General features: G+C 42.0%; 1 protein-coding gene across 1 annotated transcript; it reads left to right on the top strand.

Moving 5' to 3' along the window:
• Window positions 1–2,219: 2,219 nt before the first annotated feature.
• Window positions 2,220–26,789, top strand: creb3l1 (cAMP responsive element binding protein 3-like 1). The gene is made up of 12 exons (XM_062989892.1): window positions 2,220–2,321; window positions 12,392–12,596; window positions 15,409–15,578; window positions 17,849–17,933; window positions 18,708–18,949; window positions 19,580–19,729; window positions 19,832–19,890; window positions 21,066–21,134; window positions 22,854–22,953; window positions 23,654–23,810; window positions 26,013–26,235; window positions 26,756–26,789. The coding sequence occupies exons 1-12, from the start codon at window positions 2,220–2,222 to the stop codon at window positions 26,787–26,789; spliced, it is 1,596 nt and encodes a 531-aa protein (XP_062845962.1).
• Window positions 26,790–27,025: the final 236 nt, after the last annotated feature.

Below are 27,025 nucleotides of genomic sequence, written 5' to 3'. Positions count from 1 at the left end.
AATTGGTTTAGGCCCAAATAGCTTGCAGGAAAAAGCTCCTTCTCATCCTCTCTGTCTTGGTCTTCAAGGAGCCAAAATGCTTCCCAGACCATGACAGAGAAAATAGTCCATTATTGAGATGACTGGGGTTCTTTGCTATATTGTCCCTTGACCAGCACTGTTTCCAGTAATACTGTGCTCAGTAATACACAGTATTATATGGTTATGGTTTTATATGCATATATTATTTAGTTATAATATAACACAATTTGTTTAACATTTAATTTATTTAGGTAGCATAGCTATCCTAAATTAGCTAATCAAGCACAGCCAGACTTGATTTCAGACAGTCCTGTAAAATATAAAAACATTTTAATTAGTTGGGTGTCACTTAATTATCTATTAGCAGTGTATGTTAGCAGATAAACGCCCCGAACCGTGTCCCTAAGGTTGCAGTCATTTATTTAAATACAGCAACAGACTCACACCTGGATACTGACCGTGTAAATGCCAGTGTATAATACCCTGTAATTGTCCCTGTAATCCAGACCACCAGGAAGGAAAGAAATCAGAATGAAATGACAGGACATTTAAGACTGCAGGTCTTAATATATCCCCAGAAGTACACAGTAGCCAAGCATTTATGGACACCTGACCAGAAGCTTGTTGGACATTTCAAAGACATGTTTGTCCCTTACTTGTGGCTATAAGAGCCTCCATTCTTCTGGGTAGTCTCGCTACAAGTTTTTGAAGTGTGTCTGTGGAACTTTGTGTACATTTAATTAAAACAGCATTTGTGAGGTCAGACACAGATGTTGAATGAGGCTCCCTGGCTCCCAGTCAACATTTTAATTCATCCCATAGATGTTAAGATGGCTTGAGGTCAGGACTTTGTGCAGGCTACTGGAGTTTCTTCACAGCAAGCTTGTGAAACCATAATCTGATTCGCTATCACATTAATTGTTTCTGACTGCTTGTGCTGTTTCTGATTGACGCAGATTTATTCCTGCAGTCTGTCCCAACATTTACCAAAAAACTGAAGTAAAATGCATGGATGACAACAGACGTGACATCATCTTCTTGCGTTCAAGAAATTGTAAGTAAGTAAAGAAGTAAATGTACTGTACAGTAGCCGTAGCAATGGCCAGCAAGTACCAAAGGTTATTATGTAGTAGTAGTACGCTTTGTCATTCCTTATTTATGACTGTGGACCATAAAATTCCATGCAGATTTTAATTGCGTTAGCGCAAATGATCCCAAGTCGATCCCCCAAATCCCAAGATCTTGGGAAAAGTTCCAACGAGTGGCAGCGCTGGTAATTGTACAGTATTTTTTATTTCCACCAGTATTTTTGCTAGTTCATAAATACAAAGCTAGGCCGGCTAGTTGATCTCGGGTTGACTCCGAATCACACATTAGCTCGCTGAGTCACACTTAGGCTCAATTTAGATAGGTAAATTGATTTCCTTTTACTTTTTGGAAGCAGTAGGGATGAAAACAATTCATAATTGTAATATTTTGGTTCATTTTGTTGATTTTTATTTACCTCAGGGTGTTTCTTTAAAGCGGACGAGGAGAGGCCTGAACGTTTAGTTTGACGGACTGTAGTGGGCTTATGGTGCATGTTATGCTTATGGTTATGTTTGGAATCACTAATGATAAAATAATAGAATAATTTATATAGTTTGGTTGATTTATTGATTTTTATTTACCTCAGGGTTAGTGTTTCTTTAAAGCGCTTAAAGAGGGGGCCTGAATGTTGAGTTTGACGGACTGTAGTGGGCTTATGGTTATGTTTGGAAGCACTAGGAATAAAAAAAATGTAATAATTTGTACATTTTGGTTGATTTTGTTGATTTTTATTTACCTCAGGGTTAGTGTTTCTTTAAAGCGGGTGAAGAGAGGGCCTGACCGTTGAGTTTGACGGACTGTAGTGGGCGGGGCTCTGACTGTAATATGCACGAGCTCGGCGGCTCCTTGGAGAGCAGGCTGTGAATGAAGCGCATTTAGAGGAGTGCACGCGCACACTGCTGGCTTTCATTCACTGTAGCTGGTCAGACTAATTACAGTCCGAACACTAAACCTCAGACGAAGCAGCAGGTATCACAGGTCCGAACAGCGCAAGTGGCCTAGGCTGCAAATCCGGTGCATTTTGATATCAGATTTTTTCTTTGCATCGTTAAACGTTTTACGACATAGTTTAGTTTTTTTAAACCAGCTGTGTTTGATCCATTACCAGTATGGACACCATATTGGACAGCTTCGGCTCGGACAAACTTTTCCCCAGTAACAACCTGTTGGACCTTGAGGACCTAAACGAGACCGACTTCCTTTCTAATGTAGTAAGTGCATTTATTTCTTTAGTTTTTTGCTTACTTTAGTTATATGACAGCAAAAAGCGACAGAACTATGAGCTTATGGTACAGCTGTTATGTTTACTGACAATTTAACACTAACATCATGATGTTTCATTTCATTAAACATTCCATGTTTTTAGATTTATTCTTGTTAAATCCGATCCTAACTACTGGATATATATTTTTTAGGTATGCACATGCAGTAAAAACTTAAAGCAATATAAATCACCGCTTCATTTGAGTCGTTCTGCATACCCAGAATCTCTCCTTACTTCTGTTTACTTTAGTGTTTATTTGTCAGGTCTAAAACAATCTTTTGCAAATGAATTCTAAACAAGTTTCAGCAGTGACCCAGCTGTGAAGTTTGCCCAGCTGTTGAGAGCAGCAGTGGGCGTGTCCATTCAAACGCACCGCCCAGCGTTTAAAACCCAACATCCTGGTCCCTGCATCCGCCTAATCTGGCTCATATTCAACCAGATGGGCATTTAGCCAAATAAATTGGGGTAAAAGGCCTAGAATTACATTTCAGAGTTTATTTAACAGTTTATACACAGAGCTACTTGAAAGCAACAATGCATGATGCATGAAATGAACAGAAAAAAGGACATGCAGGAGACCTAAGTGAGTGCATAATAAAGAATAAGAAATTATTAGAAATTAATATTACAAAATATTCAGTCAAGATAATATATGTAGAGGTAGGTGTTCAAATGTCAGATTTTAAAGGAATAGAGACATATCACTATACATTCATTCATTCATTCATTCATTCAGTGTCTGTTTTACCACCGCTGTATCCAAGTCTGAAACCCAGTGGGTCTGATTGACTGGGCAAAATGCAGGAAACACCCCAAACAGGTCGCCTGTCCATCACATGACACACAGATTCACTCATGGCAATTTATTAGCTCCAGCTGGCATGACTGCATGTCTTTCGACTCAGGAAGAACATGCAAACTCCACACAGAAAAGGCCTTCTTGATGTGAAGCGACAGCACTACCCACTGCGGTACCCACCCGGTAGCCTTCCCATCACAATACAGGCATATTAAAATAACTTAAAATACCTCAGTATTTTTGCAGACTTAATGGTTTCATTGCAAAGCATCGAAGCAGCTAGTGCGGCCGCCACACAGCTTTAGGCTTCTGAGGATCTGGGTTGGAACCTCACCTCCAGTCACTTTCTGTAAGAAGCCGACCCTAGAACACTGAGCGCAAAGCCAATTATTCATTCATTTATTCAGAGCTAAAAGCAAATTTGAGTAGTCAGTAAGCCTGTGTTTATGTATGTTTTTAAGAGGTTGTAGGAAACTGGGGTACTTGGAAGAAACTTATACTGCCTGGAGGAACACTTAGGCTACCAAACTCCTCAAAGACAGTGACCAGACGGTAGATGTAGATGTATGTAATAAATACAGTAGATGGCTTGTGTACATTTAGGAGTCAGGACTGAACTAAACCAAAAACAAAAGTTTATGGGTCAAGATAAGTTAGGACATGATACCACAATTTATCTACAGATGTGATAATCAGTATCATGGCTGATAGAGGCCATAGTTTATGGATCATTATCAAATCTGAGATATTTTTGATCAATCCACATTGATTAACACAACACAGATATGTAAGAAATGTCAACAAATGCAAAAATTGGATCAGAACATTCCTAGAAAGAAGTTCTCCATCTGAGCATCATGTCTGAACATGTCTTTTGCGTTGCCCTTGTGTCTATCATTCTCCCCGATCAGTGCCAGTCTGTCTCTGTTATCATCTCCAGCAGAAATAAGCTGTGTTCATCTGTCAAAACGTGACGATGAAGTGGGACAGAAGAGTCTGGGCCTTTAACTGGACTGGTGAAGGATGTAAGCACAGCATCTGCAAGTGATTTATTAAGGACATCCCCTCCTTCGGTTTCGGACCGTGACTCAGTCTCACCAAACTGACCTCCTACAGGCCTGAGACATGGAGAATCCTGAATCAGAAAATCAAACAAACTAGCTCACATATTCCAGTGTACAATTGAATTTGAACAAGGATGTATAACATCTGGAAAAGCAGGTCACTCATTTTTAACAGCATTGAGGGTCTTTTGTAAAATCCAAGAGCTACCTAGGCCAGTGTGATACCTAGCTTAAGGGACACTATATATTAAAAAAATATTGATCAAATTCATATGTTTGCACAAATGGTGTGCCCCTGTGCACTAAGCAAGCCCTACAAAGGCATGCTTGAAAAGAAAAGCTTGCTTTAAAGAAACTCTAGCGGCCTGCTCTCAGCCCTAACCTCAGCCCCGCTGGACAGCTCTGGAATGAACCGGAACATCAATCAAGGCTCTCTTGTCCAACATCAGTGCCAAGCCATACAGACCATACAAACAGTCTTTTGACTGAATGGGTCTTGTGAGAAGTCTTCGCAGTGTTTGCAGTCGAATAGCTGTAAAGATCACATATCTGACAAGCTCATAGTCAGGTGTCTGAATACTTTTGGCCTTATATTGCATGTATATGTGTATGTCAGTGTCTAGATAGAAATGTACTCCAGATGTACAGTGGTTAGCAGCGGCTGTGCATCAGCCTTGACAGCAATAATGCTGCAAAAGGGGGAAAGAGTGACAAAAATATAGACGGGGTAGAGATGAGGGGTGAGTTAGCCGTTGTCCCTATGTCTTAATGAAACAATTTAAACATTTTTTATAAAAGCTGCAAGCAGTAGAGAGGTCATGTAAGAGTACTCTGCACCCTTTTGCCCCACTCTGAGGTGAGTATGTGAGATTCTTGCCCCGACAGGTTGAATGAATGGCTGACTTTGTTCCCTCAGGGATGAAGCAGCTCTCAGTACCCCCGGTCTACACACACACACACACACACACACACCACCACACCCCGCGTCTCTCTCAGCGCAGATAATAGACTGCATTTGTTTTAGTCTGCCATTATGGCCTATAAATGTAGGTGGGTCATTTCAGGGATTTATTTAGAACCTGGAATTCCTCCACTCTGCGGTCGGCGTGTGTGTATGTGTGTACGCTTCGGTGTCTGAGGGAGCATGTGTGCAGACTGGGAGTTTAAACTAATTGCAAGGTTTCTGTTTATGGGTGGAAGTCACATTCTACTGGGCTCTGCACTGAGACCTAACCGAGCAATCGTGAACAAGAACAAGTGCTGAATTGGTTCTGATGTTGAAACTTGCTTTCACACCTTTTGATTACGTTTGAAATGCCGGTGGGTACCAGTGTTATTTCCTCCCACGAGTCCAAAGAGATGCAGTCAGGTTAATTGGAGCTACTAAAAAGTCCAATTTGATGGACTGGAGACCTGTCCAGGGTGTTTCCTTCCTCTTGCACAATTAATCAGACCCCCCCAAGACACTGACCAGGATAAAGCGGTGGTAAAACAGACAATGAATGAATGTTGATTTTCTAACCATTTGACCTTTTCCAAAAGGTAGAATGGATTGGCAATAATAATAATCATAAAAATATTAATAGAGAAAGGTCATAGGGTTCACCCTGTTCCTCTCAGGAACTCAAATTTGTCACCCATAAACAAAAGCAAGTTAATTAACAGAACTGTGACAAGACAAAAATATGCATACTGCTAAAATTCTCGCTGCGAGCTTTGTTCCCTCTGACTGATGCTCTTTATAAATAGAAAATATGCCACTTACAGGTCGGGCAGGTCTCACCTGTCAGAAATAGCAATCAGGTGCCATCAGGTGTGTTCTTAGTGTGACCTGACATGCAGATTTTGGCATCATTAAGTGATGAAAGCTACTGAAAATACTATCAAAACAGTCTTTTAAAACATTACGCTTGTGGCACGGCGTGACAGCAGGTTGCATCAGTGCTACGCCGCTCCAGGGTCCTGGGTTTGGTCCTTGCTTTGGTTTACTTTTAATTGCATGTCTGAATACATTGGACATAGAAAAGTACATGATGTGCATGAAAGATACATGAGTTATTTCCTTCAGGTTCGATTAATGTATGTAATCATGTTTGTTTTATCTCTAAACTCAATGAACCTACCGCACAACGCTGTCGTTAATAGAATCGTCAGTGTGACTTAAGCAGTGGCGTCAGTCTTGTACCTCTTACTGTTCTTCCGTGACGTTGACCTGAATGTCAGAAGGTTCCTTCTGCAGCAACTGATGCTGAGCAATCTGTGTTTTCATGTATTTTAAAGTGTTGTCCTTTTGTACGTAAATTATTTCTAGAGCAGTGTTCTTACTGGTATGCTCATTTGTCTGGAAAATTCTGGAAAATTAGAGTTTAAGGTAAACGTCAAGTTTAAGGGTACACATTTCTCCACGAAGTGCATCCAGTACTAAAGATTTCGAGTTTAGGGAATGTCGAGTTACAAGGTACCACTGTATCCTGAACTAAATAGCATCTGTATTAACTTTTAAATACCATGCATTTCTTCTCTTGGCCTATTTCAGTACAGGCCTATTTGGTGTGAGTCCCAGTGCTCCTGGATAGATTTGAGATCAGATAGCGCACCTCTACATGTTTCTCGCCGGTCCGGGCAGATACGCTCTCAACCCCCCGCTTTATTTAGTCTTTCTTCATTTCTTCCTCAGCAGCGTGTGCAGCTGCTTCGAATAAATGAAGGAGATAAGTGTCGTGTCCCGACTCCTCCTGCTCCCGAGGCGCTGGCAAGTTAGAGGTCGCAAAACTAGCCGAAAAGCGCTGGAGGGGGGGTATATAAAAATGCCATGCCATACCATGCCATGTTAAAGCATTAAGAGTACAGTGATTAAGCTATTTTAAGTTTAGTTTATTTGTGTAATTAATAAAGAAGTACAACAGGCTTCTTGTTAGCACAGCAGAGAAGCTTTCGCCCTCAAGACCCAACAATGCCTTGTTTCATCATGCAGTCCAAGAGATCATAATCAGGTTTGCAAACTGGGTGAATGGGATGGCATTCCTCTCCTCTTTCCAGGTGCTTCCATGGGGAGGGGTGACATTTATTAAAACCCCCACTGCTGCTAACAGTGCCAACAAAGCTATACTATCACTTTAGTGACCTGTACAAACAGTTTAGGGTGCGGGAAGTCTGAAAACCACAACATTTCATGCTTACGCTGCAAAATGTCACGCCGACATCCAGAGTAGTTTGGTTAAATCAGATCTACACCAATCAGTCACACAGGCTTACTGACATTGCACTTCAACCTTAACAGACTTTGCTCGCCAATGCTTGCTTGTAGAAGTCGCTTTTTGTGTTGGATTGAACCCAGCTGGACTTGCCGCTCAGTTTTCGGCCTAGTGGACGCTGCTTAGAATGTATCAGACACCAACAGCAGCGTTTTAAAGGATAAACATACAACGTTTGCAAAACTGTATCCTCGGTTTACTTGAAGTAGCTTCATAAGAAGCTGCTACAGCAGGACAATAGAGTCAACCTATTGGTAATACCAGTAGATTTTACGTTTGTGCATACATTTACGTGTTACCAGCCAAAAGACAATTTACTGGAATGGTAGTTCATGAAATATAATGTCAGAACTGTATATCTGACTCATTTTATGAGCTAATACTCTCCCAAATGCTCCCAAATTGTCCCCAACCCAATGTTTGACCATATTTTTATGCTTTAAAGTGGTCTGGATCTCTTGATTGTGGAGTTGGGTTCATTGAACTCTTCAACTCTTAAGAAAATGTAACAATAGTCTTTATATACAAACAAATATATTTTATGTAATTACACCTTGATAATGGATGGGTCAAGTAAAGCCTAAAGCCAGCTTTTTGACCCAAGACGGGAGAAGTGTATTTTGGAAAAAAAAATGAAAGGCTATGGAAGGATAAACGGTAGAAAGGGGGGAGGACCCCTAACCTCAAACGGTGTACCAGTATCCAGTAATGTCTAGGTTAGGGATTTGGATTTCGAGCTCTAAAAAAAAAAGACTTTTAATTTCCGATCTTTGTTGTGGTACGGGATCTGACCTCGCTAGAGTTATTATGACGTCGCAAATCTGTACAGCGCCTGGGTGATGCTGTGGGTCCTCGGTGACTGCTGGGTGGGGGAAGGGAAGCAGCCGTCCGCGACGCCGTCCTCCCGTTCCTCCGCCTGTCTGCTGTGGTTGTGGTTTCTCTGCCTCTAACTGCAGGACTAAAGAAAGATCTGAAGTCGGAATTAGAAAACCAGCGGCGGCACAAGGAGGAGGGGAGGAGGGGAGGATAGTCACTGGGAGGTACGGCACGGCTTTAAAGAGGAGAGCAAGGACTCCGGAATATATTACGCCCGTGACTCAACTTTCTTTTTTCGTAGTTGTGCCTTTTCTCCATAAATAACGTGGCTGTAATCTTAACGATCACCATTAGCCTCAGTGAACTGGAGCCTGATCTCTCTCAGCTGGTCCAAACTTTCACATCTGATCTCTCACAGCTGGATCTGACATGTGGAATGGAATTCAGGCTGCACAAATGTGCGAGTCTGAAGCGAAATATGTGTCAAAATGATGCACTGTGATTGTAAGCGTTCTTGCGAAGAAAAGAATATCATTTGTTAAAAAAAAGAGCCATTTAATTTATCTTCTGCTAAGTGGAAGCAGCTTAAAGTTATGCTTTCAGTAGCGCACATTCATCATCCTTATAATTCGACAGCTTCTGAATCCAAATCCAGCTTCCTTGGCCCACTCTGACTCTTTCTTTCCAGTTGTATGACTTGCTCCTGCAGTGTAAAGCCTGGTTTTTTTTTCCAGACGTTACTCGATCCACTGGGGACTCGGGTTTCCACACTCTAGCTGTTATCTGGCCCTTTTGTTTTTTTTTTTTACATTTTTTTTATTTTTTCTCTGGTGTAGCGCTTCTCCATACGCACCCTGCACTCCAAAACCCACACCGTCAGCTATCTCATTTGAATACAGCGCTCCGATTGGCTGGAACGACTCCGGGATCGGGAATAGCCAATGGAATGCTGTGTTGGGGGCACGGCCAAGCGGAGGAGTTCTCTGCTGCTGCAGTTTGAGGAGCAGCGTATGGAAATAGAGCTCCAAATGTGCACTGTGACTGAGTTGAAAAGGATTAGCTTCTGGGATTGTAAATAGAACATCAAAACATTAAGATCAATTTAAAGCTGTGAACTTAAAAGTGAGCAGGATTTAAGGCTAAAAGTTAGGACCCTCCTTTGTTGAAAATCTCCAGACTCTGTATTATTACAGCAATTGAAAATTATTTTCACTCACTGTATAATAAATATGGATCCACCCTGGGCAAGACTGAGTGTTTACTCAGTGTCACACAGTTGACGAATTCAGGTTTCATCCTGGGCCCCCTATTGCTGAGACGTTTGGTTCTGGTTTCCTCTCACCTTTGAAGAAACAGTGGAATAATCACTTCAAATTGACCCCTGATGTGACTATCAGTGAGTAAGTAAGAGTGTGATACCCTGTGGTGGACTGCCACCTTGTTCAGGGTGCATCCCCTGATACTTTATGTGTTTGAAACCAGTTCCAGAGCCAGCGTGACCCTGATCAGAAAGTCATACACTGGAATGGCTGATCCTGCGCTCTGACCCCAGCTTCCAAACAAACCAGGATATGCAAAGAAAGAATGTAGTTGTACTGTACACCTAAATACACCGATCAGCCATAACAATAAACTGTCCATTTTATCAGCTCCACTTACCATTTAGAAGCACTTTATAGTTCTACAATTACTGACTGTAGTCCATCTGTTTCTCTGCATGCTTTGTTAGCCCTCTTTCATGCTGTTCTTCAATGGTCAGGACCCCCACAGGACCACTACAGAGCAGGTATTATTTAGGTGGTGGATCATTCTCAGCACTGCAGTGACACTGACATGGTGGTTGTGTGTTAGTGTGTGTTGTGCTGGTATGAGTGGATCAGACAGAGCAATACTGATGGGGTTTTTAAACACCTCAATGTCACAGCTGGACTGAGAATTGTCCACCAACCAAAAATATCCAGCCAACAGCGCCCCGTGGGCAGCGTCCTGTGACCACTGATGAAGGTCTAGAAGATGACCGACTCAAACAGCAGCAATAGATGAGCGATCGTCTCTGACTTTACATCTACAAGGTGGACCAACTAGGTAGGAGTGTCTAATAGAGTGGACAGTGAGTGGACACAGTATTTAAAAACTCCAGCAGCGCTGCTGTGTCTGATCCACTCATACCAGCACAACACACACTAACACACCACCACCATGTCAGTGTCACTGCAGTGCTGAGAATGATCCACCACCTAAATAATACCTGCTCTGTAGTGGTCCTGTGGGGGTCCTGACCATTAAAGAACAGGGTGAAAGGGGGCTAACAAAGTATGTAGAGAAATAAATGGACTACAGTCAGTAATTGTAAAGCTACAAAGTGCTTCTATATGGTAAGTGGCGCTTATAAAATAGACAGTGAGTGGGTATAGCTTTGGGCTATCAATTGAAAGCTTGAGAGTTTGAATCCCACCTCTGCCGTGCAGCCACTGTTGGGCCCGTGAGCCAGCTGGAACACACACAAACGTACACACACTTAGCTTTTATGCACTGGCATCTTACACTTTAAGAATAATTATTTTACCGTAGCATGTAATGCGTATAATACCACAATTGTGCACCACCACCCCCTGTCTCTTCTTTGATCATATCCCACCTGTAAATCCGGCAGTCTCCATACGATCAGCATTCTCAGACAGTCAGTCGCTCTCATCTACTGTGTAATTTAGCCAACCCTCAAAATTCCCTTTTTGAAATCACTGAGATCAAATGCAGTCAGATGTCTGGTTGTGGATTGCTTGCCGTAATCGGTACAGTAAAAAACTTTTTTTTGTTTTTTGTTGGATTAGGACAGAACCAGGCAGGTAGAGAAAAAGGAAAACAGAAGCTCTATTTTCATTCTTATAAGTCTTGATTTGAAGAGTTTGCCAAGGCCATCGGGAGGTTACTCACACTCCTGCTCACCGTCTAGCCTTCGACAGTCAGCCTGGAGTTAACTTTTCTCCCTATTATTAGAATTCCAGATGTGGAATTTTAGAACTCTTTTTTGCACCGGATTACTTGGGTCCGTTATCATATCCGCCCCGCAGATCAGCAGCAGGAACCTCCTGGCGCACATCAAAGGATCAGGGTGGGATTGTTTATGCTTGTGATCTCAGCTATAGTGATTAGGCTACTTCTGACAAGAGGAGTGGTGCGTCAATACGTGAAGCCCCGTGGTCAGGATGTACCCAGAGTGCCATTCTATTAATGCAGATAAAAAATAACAGGTGGTTTGCTGATTTTTTTTACACATTGCCTAGTGAGTAGAGCTGTGGATCACCAACTGGAAGGTTGTGGGTTGGAAGGTCTTTAACCCTCTCTGCTCCAGGGGTGCCGTCCATTGGCTGACCCTGTGCTCTTACCCCAGCTTCTTTCTACACATGCTGTACACTTGTATATGCATATATGACAAATAAAGGCATCCCATCAGCCCTATATTTGGATTATCCTTACTATCCTCATACAGACAAAGAGGACTTACCGTATCCTGGTTAAACAAAAGTGTAACCTAACTTTCGTCATACTATGAGCATCACCTGCAGCTGGTACGTCTACTTTACACGTCTGCTTAATGCGTCACTGACATACCAGGATGTAAATACGAGCATGTCCTTACACACCTTCGTTACACTCCTACTCGGCAAACACACTCAAAATTGCAAATGCCAGTTCGCCCTTTTTCGGCACGAGTAAACACAGGCAGACACTCCCACACAGAGATATAATGTACTCCCAGTGCTCTGTGTTTGCCTGAATATTAATAAGAAATGATAATATAATGAAAAATTGGAGAGAACTGAAGGAACTGAGTGTTCTTAGAAGTGCAACAGAAATTTGAAAATAAAAATGACTATTATTGCATAACTGGGTGAATTTATGACTACCTGTGGCATTATGAACAATCCCAGCTTATAATAATTCTGTCAGCCTTATTGTTACATTATCTGACCTTAGATGGGTTCTGTAACTAAAGCTTAACATTCCATTTGCTCACTTCAGAAACCGCTACCTTTGGAAGAGCATTTTTTTAAAATCAAATCTTCATCTTTCTATCCCGCAGCACTTCTCGGAACAGATGGAGGACTTCTCCAACGAGCTCTTTAGCAGTTTTTTCGATGAGCAGCTGCTAGCCGAGAGGACACCTCTGCTGGACATGGAGCTGGAATCGCAGAACCCTGACATCCAGCAGGAGCACAGCTACTCCCTCAGCGGCGATTCGGCACCCCAGAGCCCTTCCATGCCCATCAAATCGGACGAGGATTTAGGTGAGGTGTATGCGTAGAATACACAGAGTAAATAACATATACTTGCATATTTGACAGCATACATTTGACTAAAAGTCCTAATGTAAGCTAAAAAAGTTAAAGGACTGAGCCATTAGGATGCTGCAGCCCTTTAGATAAGTATAGACACCCTGTTTCTCCAGATAGGTTTAGTAGTGCATAGGTATCTAGATTGCATAACTGTCTCTCTCTCTCTCTCTCTCTCTCTCTTCTGCCCTTTCTCCTCGAGCTCCCGTGCAGCACAGGGTTCCCTGAGTAAGCTACAGTTCTGCCTTCCAATGAAAGCCGGGGATTCCAGGCAGAAGGCCATTGCACACATTCTCCTACTCTCTCTCTCTCTCTCTCTCTCTCTCTCTCTCTCTCTCTCTCTCTCTCACTCTCTCTTCAAGGCCGACGAGGAATGCAGCAGTCAATAAAATAAAGATCTGCTTTCCAGATTTCAATTCGCTTTGCCTCAGCTGGGAAGCGAGAGACGTTAAAAAGCATGCCAGGTGCAGGGCTGAGGGGTGGCGAGGGCAGTGGAAAAATGTTCCGGCTGATCCGAAGTATTGCATCATTCTGAATTTGCGCCGTGTGTGATTGCAGCGGGCTTGCTGGTCGACGATAACAACACAGGGGCTTAGGAAGGACAAGGGCTCAGGGCTAAGTAGCTTTTTTAGACTGTGTTCGTCAAATGCATGTAAGTTGGGGCAGGAGCAAATCAAGATCAGAAATGCTGTGAAATGTAAAAAATCTAAAACAGGTGTTCATGTAACCATCGGTTTTAAAAGAGTGTTAATTATAGGCTTAGCTGCTAACGAGCAAGAAGGGGCCAAAATTTGACATTTTGCTGAAAACTATGCAAGCAAATACTCCCAACAGTACAAGAACAGCGTTTCCCTAGGATTCATTTGCTATTATCCACAGTCCATAACATTATTAAAAGATTCAGAAAAGGCAAGTCCACACCAAAACCACTTCTGACTTTGATTTGACTTGATGAATGCAATGAAAGACTCTACTACACAAAAAGAAATACCAACTTTGGACCAGGCTCACCTGAGATGGTCTGACGCAAAGTGAAAGCATGTTGTGGTTTGATAAGTCCGTCTTTATGGATATAATGAAAAAAGACGTGCCTATTGTTACCAAGTTCAAAAGCCAGTGTTTGTCATGGTATAAGGGTGTGTCGGTGCCAAAGCATGAATGATTGCGCATCTGCGAAGTCAACGTTCTTGCTGAGGAGTAGATCTTTATCGGGGATGGGTTGTTCCGGCTCGTTTTAGCAGGACAATGAGAGTCTTTCTTACACGTCAGAGAGTGCAGGTGCTAGCCTGGCTTGTCTGTAGTTTGGAATGTTTGTAAAATGCAATAAAAAACAAGAATCTGGGATTTGTTTATTCTCTTGAATGTTAATTATATATATATTTTATAATATAAGTTGTACACATCAGCCTGTCCCATCGTTCCTTGTTTCTGCTTTTAAACCCGTGTGTAACAGTAGCAGGTTGTTAAAACGTACACTTGCTGCTTTATTGCTCTCCGTTTGCTTGCTTCCAAACAACTAATGAGCATTTCCTTCTCTCCGTCTCTGTTGGATGTTTGGAGCGCCATACTATATAAGCTTGTGTAGCTTAAACTTCAAAGCCTACCGGATCCCCCTACGCCCCAGGTGGTAAAACCCCTGCAAAGTTCGGGCATGGCTGTTACTTATATGCCTACAGTAGGGTGTCTAATGAGGGTATGAGAGTTTTACATGGCGAATTGAAATAATTATAGGTAATTTTGTAAAACTATTGTAGTGGAGAGCTGGAAGACACACCCAACTTGGAGTCCAGGGACTTACAGAAGCACTGTTTAGAAATCCACTATAAAATCTCTGACTTTATGACTTTTATCCAGAACCAAAGTGTCCTAAAGATCCTGCCTCAATGGTCTGTAGTAGCTATTGTCAGGATAGCTACCTATGTTTTTTTGCATTGTGTTTGATTTAGAAAGCCTTACAGGAATGAATCCTCTGTATAAATGATTCTCCCACCGGGAGTCTGAACCCGAGGCCGCTCCTTCAAACAGGAGAAAGTTGAGAAAAGCTTTCCTTTCCTGCTGTAATCAGATTCCCGGCCGAAGCCCGGCATCAAAACCAACCGGCCGGCTTTTACGAGGGCACGTAACGTTTTATCGATCTCTCCGTCGAGGCTACAGACAAAATGCGACCAAGGAACCAAGGACCCCCGGTTTCAAGGGTGCGTTTATTTGCCCCCGAGAGCTAGAAAGAGGCTGCACTTCCCCTCTCACCCCCTGCTTGTACCTTTCTGCTTATTAGGGGAAAATGTCCACTCTGGTTGCAGTTCTTGTTTCTGGGAATCATTTGGGCGAAACTGTTTTGAGTTAGGTCCTGGGTTGTAAACACGAGCGACACACTGAGCCTGGGCCATGCCTACAATTAACGACCAGCCCTGCTACCTGTGCAGATTAGATGCGTAACTTGCTGACTTTTGTGAATGCTTATGTAGACCTAAAGCACGTTATGTGGAAATGTTACACCCACAGATGTTGTAAAACGATTCGCATTCATAGTCATCGGCCAGCATGCTTCGTCTTTGGCAGCCAAATATGCCTGGAGCAAGGCGGATCCAATCCTACCTTGTGACCATACACTCACAAATGCCTGAGATTGCCTAATTTTAGTTTGACCAATACTAAAATATGCACCAACCAGTATGTATCCATTAGATTAGAACCATAGCTTAATCTTCTCTATGAAGGCTCTTTTTCACTGCCGCGGTATTAATCCCTGCCTATGTATCTCTCACAGAGGGTATGTGGGCATTCAGTCAAGATCTGACCGCCATCCTCGTGAAACAGGAACCGAACCTCTTGTCTGAACATTCTCCTGAACCGGTGCCGCCTACTCCCACCTCTAGTAGTGCCAGCCAGCCCCTCACACTCAACCCACCGCCTCAGAGACGACACAATCAAGACAAGGTAAGACTCTCGATTTGACTCTCAGGTTGACTGGTTACAGGCTGATACATACCTTTAAGGCTGGTCATTTCTTACCGCTTTTTGGGGGGTCTGAGCATTAGCTGGGAGGGTCAGACCCCCCCAATCTCAACGTAATTCGAACTATGGGTGTTGGTCAGCCACTGCTGGGTCCTTGAGCTAGGACCTTAAACCTTTCTGCCCCAGGGGTGCCGTACTATGGCTGACCCTGTGCTCTGACCCCAGCTTTCTAAACAAACCAGGATATGCGGACGAAATATTTCATTGTACTGTACATGTGTATATGACAAAATAACGGGTTCTATCTGCCCCTCGGGTCAGAGCGAAGGGTCAGGCATTGTACGGCTCTCTTGGAGCACACAGGGTTAAGGGCCTTGCTCAAGGGCCCAACAGTGGCTGCACAGTCATCCAACTGATAGCCCAAAGCTCCACACACTAGGCTACCACTGTCCCATAAATATGTATGTATGTATGACAAAGCTTATAAACCTCACACACATTGAGAACCAGAGGGACCGCTGCTGCATTTTAAAAATGGAATACACACACACACACACACACACACACACTAAAGTCTTGTCGTAGTCTGCCGGCAGCTTCAACTTTAGCTCTTCTGAAGCAGCATGTTCTCTCTCTCGCACACCCGCTCACTCTCATGTGTGTTTGTTGTTAGCGTGCGTTAGGCGTCCACCTCACTGAACTCCACATGCTCCAGTCACAGCTTCTTAAAAAAGTCTGGATCTGTCAAGCTACGTGTGCAGTCTTCACAAATCCTGCACAGTAAGCACAGAACTCAGCACGCTAAAGCTTTTTACAACATTAACCAGATTTATAGAAGCACGGATGGTAAATTAAATGCAATCTTGACAATATTGCAGATTTTTTTAAAAGAAGAACGCCTTTATTTGTCATATATACATACACGTGTACAGAACAATGAAATTCTTTTTCCGCATATACAAGCTTGTTTTGAAGCAGGGGACAGAGCACAGGGTCAGTTATTGTACAGCCCCCCTGGAGCAGACAGGGTATAGGACCTGGCTGAAGGGTCAAACAGTGGCTGCATAGGTAGCTGTTTGACCCAGTAGCTGTTTTGAGGGACATTTAAAGGTTAATTATGGTTTAAAAGCCACATTTGTAGAACTGAGAGATAAGAAAGTAAGAAGGTTGGTGAGAATTTACGTATCATTAGTAGAAACTAGAAGTAAATCAAGAACTAATCATTTTATTCCATTGTTTTACCTGGTAAGTGCCTGTGTTACACCAGTATGAAGAATTTCCTTCAAAACAAAGAGTTATTCTAATAATAAAACACAAAATAAAGAAATGGCTTAAATACAAATGCCAAACAAACTTTAATTAGATGGTTGGTCCAACAACCAGGTTTTGATTAAATGGTTGGATGATACCAGTAGCCTCTGTTCTGAAATGTATAATTGTGTAGTTTATACCAGCCTGCAGGTTATGATTAAATGCTAGGTGAAGGCCATTAATCCCATTCGCAGTGATCTGTAACAGTAAATATATTATAGATTATACATCTATTTAAAACCGAGTTGTTATGATGTCATATTTAGGTGGGCATTTGAATTATTTGGATGGGTGAATGCCCCCCAAAAGCTATGAATATACCACACGTATTTCAAAAAGACGGAACACAGAGCTTACTCCCAACTATTAATAAAAATCTGCCTTAATACAGCTGTCTTAAAAAAACATTCTTTTGAGTATAATAGTCAGATTCCACTATCTATCATTCCTAATGGCTTTCCAAAAAGTCTCTCTGCTCTTATTTCACAAAATAAATAAATACTAAATAAGTAATTAGGCATTTAAATAAAAATAAATAAGTCTTACCTACAGAACTTGCAATAAACTTTAATAATTTAACAGAATTTTTAATAAATGAATAAATGTTAAATGTTTTTTTTTTATTTACACTTACACTGTGGATTTGAAAATAGTTTTTAAGGGTTACACAAAGCACAACAAGCTTATATTTCAATCTATTATGTTCATTAATACAAATTAACAGTATGTAATGTTAGAAACCATGTTGCCAGGTCCTCAGCATTTAAGATTACTCAACATTTTTGGTATAACTGTGTGTGCTGATATAAACCGTTGCATTTTTTGATAAACTACAATTAATGTACGTTGTGTAAGGATTGTAGGTTGTGGAACTCTTTGCATGGAATCTAAATGAGTACTGATTCAATAACTAACTTTTTATTTGTGTTCGGTTCCTTTAGGTGGGCAGAGAACAGAACTCAAACACAGTACCTACTATTAAAACAGAACCCCGAGAGGCCAGCCAGTTCCTTAGCGTCCCCACAGGTGGGCACACACACACACCCTCACATGCACACTCACACACACACACAATGAAGCTTTACTTTTCACCTCCACAGTGTGAGTTGATTCAGGAAGGCTATAAATACCTCCTTTCTGTGGTGTGGGTGAAAGATTCGAAGTGTCGTGTATGTAGCGACTGCTTGCTAGAATTTCTCTCTGTGTGTGTGTGTGACATTTGGAGAAGCTGTTTCTATATACAAAAGCAGTTTACCGGGAGTCTGAGGGTCCTAACGAGGGCACACAAGGTCCCTTTATACACAAACACACAATTCCCCCTTTCTACAGCACTATACCCTATGCTACGGGACATTTTTAAATCAGTGACGTCACATTTAGTGGTTGTTTTCACTGACCTTAAAAAAACTACAGAAAATGAAACACAACTACTTCAAAATCAGTCTGTTGTTGTAGCCGCTATTGTTTACGGTTACACTTGCGTATTTGCTCTCGGCGTCTGGTGCAGAATGTCGTCACGGCCTCTCCTCCCACTGTCACAACTACCCCGGAGCGACTGAAAACAGACAATATCACATTACAAAAAGAGACAGGAACTCAGTACAAGCCGGGCGGCCATTAAAAAGGACCCAGCCCAAGTCCTCCTGTGAGGATTCGTCTGTGGGGCTCCGTCCTTTTGCTGTGATTGGCTTATTAAAGCCGGCTTTGTATCTTTTACTAAACTATCTTGTGTCAAGCTATTGTTCTATTTCATACTTTCCTCAATATGATCTGTACTAACAGATCAACCTATCTTTTCAGAAGAGCACCTACAGCTCCCGCCGACTCCTCCCAGCAGTCACGGCAGCGATAGCGACGGATCGCAGAGTCCCCGTTCACTGCCCCCGTCCAGCCCGGCCCGTCTACAGAGCCCTCATTCGTTAGCACCCAGCAGCCCCAGCCATCAGCAGAGTCCACATCCCTACGCACCTTCCAGCCCAGCCCGGCATCCGACCCGTTCTTCCACGGCCATCTCCTCCTCGCCGCTCCTCACTGCCCCACACGTAAGGAACTGAAAGATAACCACGCCCGTTCGTCCATCCTTCCACCCAACCATCTATCTATTATGGCAGTTAATTCACTTGGATTTAAAGTAGTTAGACTAAACAGTGGTCATAAACTTCATATTTTTTAAAGTAAGCTTGTATATGTACTACCCCAAATTATACATCTAAAAAAGTTGGGACGGAAACGCATTTACCACTTTATAACATTGCCATTTGTTCTTACAACACTTAAAAGACGTTTGGCAATGAGGGTACCAAGTGATGGAGTGTTGTGGGAGTAATTTTGTCCCATTTTGTCCTGCAAACACATCCTAATGTTGTCGTAGTTGCATTTTCCGTCTTAAAATTCTTCTCATATTCTCTTTTGGCGACAGGGTTGTATTACTATAATACATTTGAAAAACACTATTTACCACTTTATAACATTACCATTCGTTCTCACAACACTTGAAAGACGTTTTGGCTATGTAGATACCAAGTGTGAAGTGTTTCAGGTGTAATGTTGTCCCATTTTGTCCTGCAAACACATCCCAAGGTTGTCATGGTTGAATAAATAAGTAGTATTTTATTTTCGAAAGCATTTTATGGCAATCCATGAGACTAATTGTAACGTTTCGTGACGTGCAGAAGTTGCAAGGGACGTCGGGTCCCCTGATGCTCACAGAAGAGGAGAAGAGGACGCTGATGGCCGAGGGTTACCCCGTCCCCAACAAACTCCCCCTGACCAAGACAGAAGAGAAAGCTCTCAAGCGAGTGCGCAGAAAGATAAAAAACAAGGTTCATATACCATATATTTATCATTCATGTGTAATAAAACCGTAATATAAAGTCCTGGATTTAATTTAGTCCTTCTTTATTTTCTCTGTATTTTTATTACAGATCTCAGCGCAGGAAAGTCGTCGCAAGAAGAAGGAGTATGTGGAATGTCTGGAGAAAAAGTACGAGCCGAGCTATGAGCCTTTCTCTTGTCTTTCTTGTCTGTCTTCTGTGTGTCATATTTAAAGCTCTACCCACTTATCCCATCTTCTTATTCTGTTTTGGTGTTCTAGACATCATAAACACACACACGGCTTCTGCTGACTTTTGTATTTAGGATTACACTCTTATTGTTAGGACAGAAGAAAATCACTTTATTAATAGCAGCCAGCCTTTTGTTGAAGCCAGTGACAGTGTGTGTGTGTGTGTGTGTGTGTGTGTGTGTGTGTGTGTGTGAGTCATCCAGGCTTATGCTGCATTTTTAGGCTCTCAGGGTTTGAGAGCAGACTGGAGAGACAGGATTCACACTGAACACATACTTTCACTTTGTCTTCATTTTACTGACATGCGCACTGATAGAAAAACCTTCTGTGCTGTGAAAAGTATTTACCCCCCCAAGCCCCCCCCTTCCTAATAGTACAGAAAAAATAATTACCCCTTAGTCTCTCAATTAATTAGTAAACCAAGTTTAATTAAAAATGGATGGTTTGTAATTAGACAAGGGTGATGGAGGCGCAGTAGGTAGTGCTGTCACCTTACAGCAAGTAGGAGTACCCAGGGTCCTTTCTTTGTGAAGTTTGCATGTTCTCCCAAGTCCAAATACATGCAGCCAAGCCAATTGGAGCTACTAAATTACCCTAAAATAAATGTGGGTATGTGTGTATGGGTGTGTGTGTATGAGTGTGTACGTAGCACTGTCACCTCACAGCAAGAAGGAGTACCCAGGGTCCTTTCTTTGTGAAGTTTGCATGTTCTCCCATGTCCAAAGACATGCAGTCAGGCCAACTGAAAGTAATAAATTGCCCTAAATAAGTGTGTGTGTGCCCTGTGATGGACTGCTGACCTGTCCAGGGCGTTTCCTACCTCTCGCCCGACGAATCAGACCCAGTGTAACCCTGACCAGGATAAAGCGGCAGTAAACCAGACAGTGACTGAATGAATGAATAAATTAATAAATTATTAGACTAGACAGTCATGCCCTGCTGAAGATTGCTTCACTTATTATAAGCATAATAAGCAACCGTATTGTATACGTCGTAGTGAGTGGAGTTATATATAGACAGGCATGTGTATAATGTAGCGTGCATGTGAGTGATTAGTGTCTAACATGCAGTTTTGTGTTGGCATGCGTACGTAGGGTGGAGAACTATACTTCTGAGAACAATGAACTGTGGAAGAAGGTGGAGACGCTCGAAAGTGCAAACAGGTGAGACAGGAGTGGTGAATGTCTCTCTCTCTGTGTGTGTAGATTAAATCACGTGATGTTAAAGAGTAGAAAGGTTATTGTTTTTTATTTGGAAACAGTGTGTGATGTGCATTCTCTGTTTTGACCCATGTCACTTTGTAATAGAAGCTTTTATTAGTTACTGGGTCATAAATTACTGATATTTTTATGCACTTCAGCTTGTCTATAGCCACTAGATTCCATTAATATCTGATCAATATACACTAATAAGCATGCAGGTAAAATTAAAGGTGTAATTAATTAATTTCACTGTTTGTTTTGCAATAAACAGCAAAATTCCTGTAGGGGGCGCCAAAGGTGCGATTAAATGTAATGCTGTTTTAAACGTATATACTTGTATGTTTATTCAATTGCTTTTATTACTATTATTACTATTACTTTGGTGCACAAAAAATGATTGTATGTTTGTTTTTCTGTTCTTTGTCATTTTAAATTATCTGGCTGGCTGGCAAATATTCCAGACTCATACATTGCCTGTAATCTGTATCAAAAATACATGTCTGGCATTTGTAACATTCCAAACTGCTTAAAAATGGGTCACAAATTTGGTATGTTATGCTGATTTTATAGCAGACCTCCTGCCTCCCTAGAGAGAGTTACCTATCTAGCTAACTATCTAGATGAAGTAATTAATTAAGATTAACTAACTAATTAGGAGATGCACAAGATTTAACCGCATATTATCATACAGTATTTAGGGTCGTTGTGGGTACAATATACTGGGTGAAAGGTGGGAAACACCCTGTATATATTTAATAGCAGCAATAGTATAATTACAGACGATATATACAAATAAGTATAAATAGAAAAATAATTAACAAATAAATAATTGACTTAAACTATTATAAATCATTAAAAAAAACATAAATATGGAAAGGGAATACTGAAAATATTTCTTTGACGTATTTTTTATATAATTTATTATTTAAATGTTTAGGAGAAACCTCAAAACAGTTAACTGTTTTTACATTGCATGTCCACTAGAGGGCGCTGTGACTCCTCTGTTCCTAACTGCAATCTGAATGTATTAAAAATACATGTTCTGCATCGTTTAAAAACCAAGAAATGTAAAGGTTAGACAGATGTTACTTCATTTCTGCTGAAAAGAAGTAAGGATGCTCAGCTTTGCTCTTTTCCATCTGTTCTTGCTTGATACGAAACTACTGTTAATCAGTCGCCAACTGTCTGTAGTCATCTAGGTCTGATGCGCCGTACATTTACAATAAGAGACAGATCTGGACTGCAGGCAGGCCAGTCAAGCACCTATAAGGACACACAATAAAAATGGCATTTATTTTTATTTATTAGCTCGCTTTTATTAAGAGCAGGCAAAGTATTGTGTCACAATAGAGATGCAAACTGACTATTGAGAGACCCTCTGACGTTTTCAAGGATTTAATCGATTTAGTCAATGTGTCAAATTCATCACAAATACAAAAAATATTCATATTCAGATTTCTAATGAATTTTGAAAACCAGTTCTGCATTAATTGACCCAAGCTTGCTTAACATTTCCTAGACTTGTGTATTAATTTGTGGAGAAAATGCAAATTATTATGTACTTCTACTATTGCTTGTATATATTTATTCTTCAGGATATAGAAACACAATATAAGGGTATCAAATTAGGACAAATGAACTATGACTGACCTCAATGTAACTGTTTTTTTTTTTTTGCAGGACTTTGCTGCAGCAGCTTCAAAAGCTTCAGGCTCTAGTTAGTGGCAAAGTGCCTCGTTCCTGCAAGATGGCCTCCACACAGACCGGAACCTGTCTAATGGTATGCTCTCTATTATTTTCCTCCCTCTCTCTCTCCTAATTCTTTGCACATTTTTATGATACATTTGTTGTGTGGGTTGTCTGTGAACATCCTGAAGAAAGAGCGACCAGGTTATATTAGTTTAGCACCAGCCAAACAAACTCAGTCATGCAATACACAATGCGACACATACAAATGCACCTTCAATCGGCCGGATCTAAGAAAAAGAAGGCCTGATGCTTCAAGTGTATCATTTTGCTTTTATTTAAGGCTAACTTTGATTAATAGAGTGGGCAAAGTATTGTCAAAATTATGATCTTAAGTGACTAATGTGAGACAGTCAGACTTTCCAGTGATTACATTTATTTCATTTTATTTTCATGTTATTAACATTGCCGTAGCAACACACCCCTGTCGAGGATGCCAATGCAGGCCAGTTATGCCTGTTTGTAGGCGTTTGTAGATAGCACTGTGGATTCAAACCCTGGATCCAAGTGGGCTAGCGTAATTTACCTCTGAGCGTCAGTGATTATAATGATTAACCTCATTTTAAGGCTACACCATTCTAAAAGCTAGCTAATGAACCAAATTTTATTGAATTTACTACAGAAACAAAAATGCACGTTGTGTCTATTTTCATATTTTAAAGAACTAGCTTTAGATTAAACGGTGCGGCGGAGCGGCGCTTCTCACCGTGTGTGTGGTTCCTCTTCCTGGCCAGGTGGTGGTGCTGTGTTTTGTGCTGGTTTTGGGCTCTCTGGCTCCCTGCCTGCCTGAAATCTCGCTCTACGCTTCCTCCTCCTCCTCCTCATCCTCACCATCACACACGGTGAAGTCTGGCCCGCTGCCCACTGCTCACCTCTACACCACAAGCCAGGGTACGTCCTCCCTCCGACCCCCTGAGTTTTAATCTTTAAGAAAAATAGGTATTGTGATAATGTTATGTTACATATATGTTTATATATTTGTTGGTCTGTTCCTCTTCATGACAGACTGGGACTGTTTTTACTCTCTGATTAGGGCAATGTCTAAAATCACACACACACACACAGCTAAACACACACACTTCTTAATGTCGTGTCCTGCTTTTCATGTCATTGAGTAGATGCGACACACACTTGTACATACACACACACACACACACACACACTACAGTGCAGCATCGCTCTGTACGTCTGGGTAATATAAATGTTTGAAGCCGGTACTTGAGTGGTGCCGCAGTGTCATATGCTCACCCACTGGCAGCAGTAGCCTGGCCGGGGGCTTAACAGACACGATCGGCCTTGTCTGTGGGAGGGGAGGCCAGATGGGAACTCCTACTGTCTGGTTTATATACAGTGTATCACAAAAGTGAGTACACCCCTCACATTTCTGCAGATATTTAAGTATATCTTTTCATGGGACAACACTGACAAAATGACACTTTGACACAATGAAAAGTAGTCTGTGTGCAGCTTATATAACAGTGTAAATTTATTCTTCCCTCAAAATAACTCAATATACAGCCATTAATGTCTAAACCACCGGCAACAAAAGTGAGTACACCCCTAAGAGACTACACCCCTAAATGTCCAAATTGAGCACTGCTTGTCATTTTCCCTCCAAAATGTCATGTGATTTGTTAGTGTTACTAGGTCTCAGGTGTGCATAGGGAGCAGGTGTGTTCAATTTAGTAGTACAGCTCTCACACTCTCTCATACTGGTCACTGAAAGTTCCAACTTGGCACCTCATGGCAAAGAACTCTCTGAGGATCTTAAAAGACGAATTGTTGCGCTACATGAAGATGGCCAAGGCTACAAGAAGATTGCCAACACCCTGAAACTGAGCTGCAGCACAGTGGCCAAGAGTATCCAGCGTTTTAAAAGAGCAGGGTCCACTCAGAACAGACCTCGCGTTGGTCGTCCAAAGAAGCTGAGTGCACGTGCTCAGCGTCACATCCAACTGCTGTCTTTGAAAGATAGGCGCAGGAGTGCTGTCAGCATTGCTGCAGAGATTGAAAAGGTGGGGGGTCAGCCTGTCAGTGCTCAGACCATACGCCGCACACTACATCAAATTGGTCTGCATGGCTGTCACCCCAGAAGGAAGCCTCTTCTGAAGTCTCTACACAAGAAAGCCCACAAACAGTTTGCTGAAGACATGTCAACAAAGGACATGGATTACTGGAACCATGTCCTATGGTCTGATGAGACCAAGATTAATTTGTTTGGTTCAGATGGTCTCAAGCATGTGTGGCGGCAATCAGGTGAGGAGTACAAAGATAAGTGTGTCATGCCTACAGTCAAGCATGGTGGTGGGAATGCCATGGTCTGGGGCTGCATGGGTGCAGCAGGTGTTGGGGAGTTACATTTCATTGAGGGACACATGAACTCCAATATGTACTGTGAAATACTGAAGCAGAGCATGATCCCCTCCCTCCGGAAACTGGGTCGCAGGGCAGTGTTCCAGCATGATAATGACCCCAAACACACCTCTAAGACGACCACTGCTTTATTGAAGAGGCTGAGGGTAAAGGTGATGGACTGGCCAAGCATGTCTCCAGACCTAAACCCAATAGAACATCTTTGGGGCATCCTCAAGCGGAAGGTGGAGGAGTGCAAAGTCTCAAATATCCGCCAGCTCCGTGATTTCGTCATGGAGGAGTGGAAAAGCATTCCAGTGGCAACCTGTGAAGCTCTGGTAAACTCCATGCCCAGGAGAGTTAAGGCAGTTCTGGGAAATAATGGTGGCCACACAAAATATTGACACTTCAGGAACTTTCACTAAGGGGTGTACTCACTTTTGTTGCCGGTGGTTTAGACATTAATGGCTGTATATTGAGTTATTTTGAGGGAAGAATAAATTTACACTGTTATATAAGCTGCACACAGACTACTTTTCATTGTGTCAAAGTGTCATTTTGTCAGTGTTGTCCCATGAAAAGATATACTTAAATATCTGCAGAAATGTGAGGGGTGTACTCACTTTTGTGATACACTGTATATATAAACCATATATATATATATATATATATGTACAAAACATCACAGCCTAACAGTAGAGCTTAGATAAACTTTTGCCTCTGTTATCTGTGTCCCTGCAGTCCGCTCCCGCAGCCTGCTCTTCTATGAGGAGGGTTCCCCGCTGGAGAACAGCCACGGGAGCATGCTGAGTGTGGAGAGGGGGGAGGGGGTGCCACCCCAATACACGCAGGAGCTGGAGGAGACCCACAAGCCGACTCACTCTCATTTCAGCACGTACCTGAACCTGCAAGAGCCTGACAAAAACGGCAGCACCTCACCCCTCCTCCACCGAGAACACACACGGTGAGTACCGGGCATTTCATTCTGGTCTTAAAACACGGGGGCACTATGGGGATCTTAGCAAGCAGAGGTCTTTGTCCTAGACTTAACTTGAAGATGAAATATATTCAATATATTTAAACCAACATTGGGAGGCCTGTGACCCTAATTGGATAAGCGGTTAAGAAAGTGAGTGAGTAAACCAATATTTGTATTATTAACGCTGTATCGGTGGCACTATGGGGACCTCTGCTTGCTAAGGTACCCAAAGTGCCTAGAATCTGGAACAAAATGAAACAAAATTTGCTACGTATCACTTTGTACTAGACTGAACGTGATGATTAAATATACATTCTAACCTACTTTTGTTTTATTAACACTGTATCGTTGGCATTATGGGGACCTTATTAAGCAGAGGTCAACACAGTGCTCAGAATCTGGACTTATCAAAATTATATGAAACAAAATTTGAACTTGATGATTAAATATACACTCTAACCGCTTTTGTTTTATTAACGCTGTATCGTTCATCTTTTTTCTTTAGAGAACGAGATCCAGACGGAGGAGCGTTCTTCTAACACCTCTGAGCGGAGCCGCCTTCACCACAGAGGCCTCCGCTAAGCTTCGAACCCTTAGGTCACGCAGGCCCTACGCCCGGTGGCGCTCCCTAGTGTTACCACTTGTTTTTTTCTCTTTTAAACCCTACAAATGAAAGCCGTCACACACCACTCTTAGGTGCACAACCTGGACTCTCGGACAACGAATGAAAACGTTTGACTGACTGACTAAGTGACTGACTGACTGAGTAAATAAG

The sequence above is a fragment of the Trichomycterus rosablanca genome, chromosome 27 (assembly GCF_030014385.1).
Source record: "Trichomycterus rosablanca isolate fTriRos1 chromosome 27, fTriRos1.hap1, whole genome shotgun sequence".
Taxonomy (NCBI): domain Eukaryota; kingdom Metazoa; phylum Chordata; class Actinopteri; order Siluriformes; family Trichomycteridae; genus Trichomycterus; species Trichomycterus rosablanca.
Note: the sequence above shows the minus strand (reverse complement) of the source record. Positions and strands in the feature narration are given on the sequence as shown.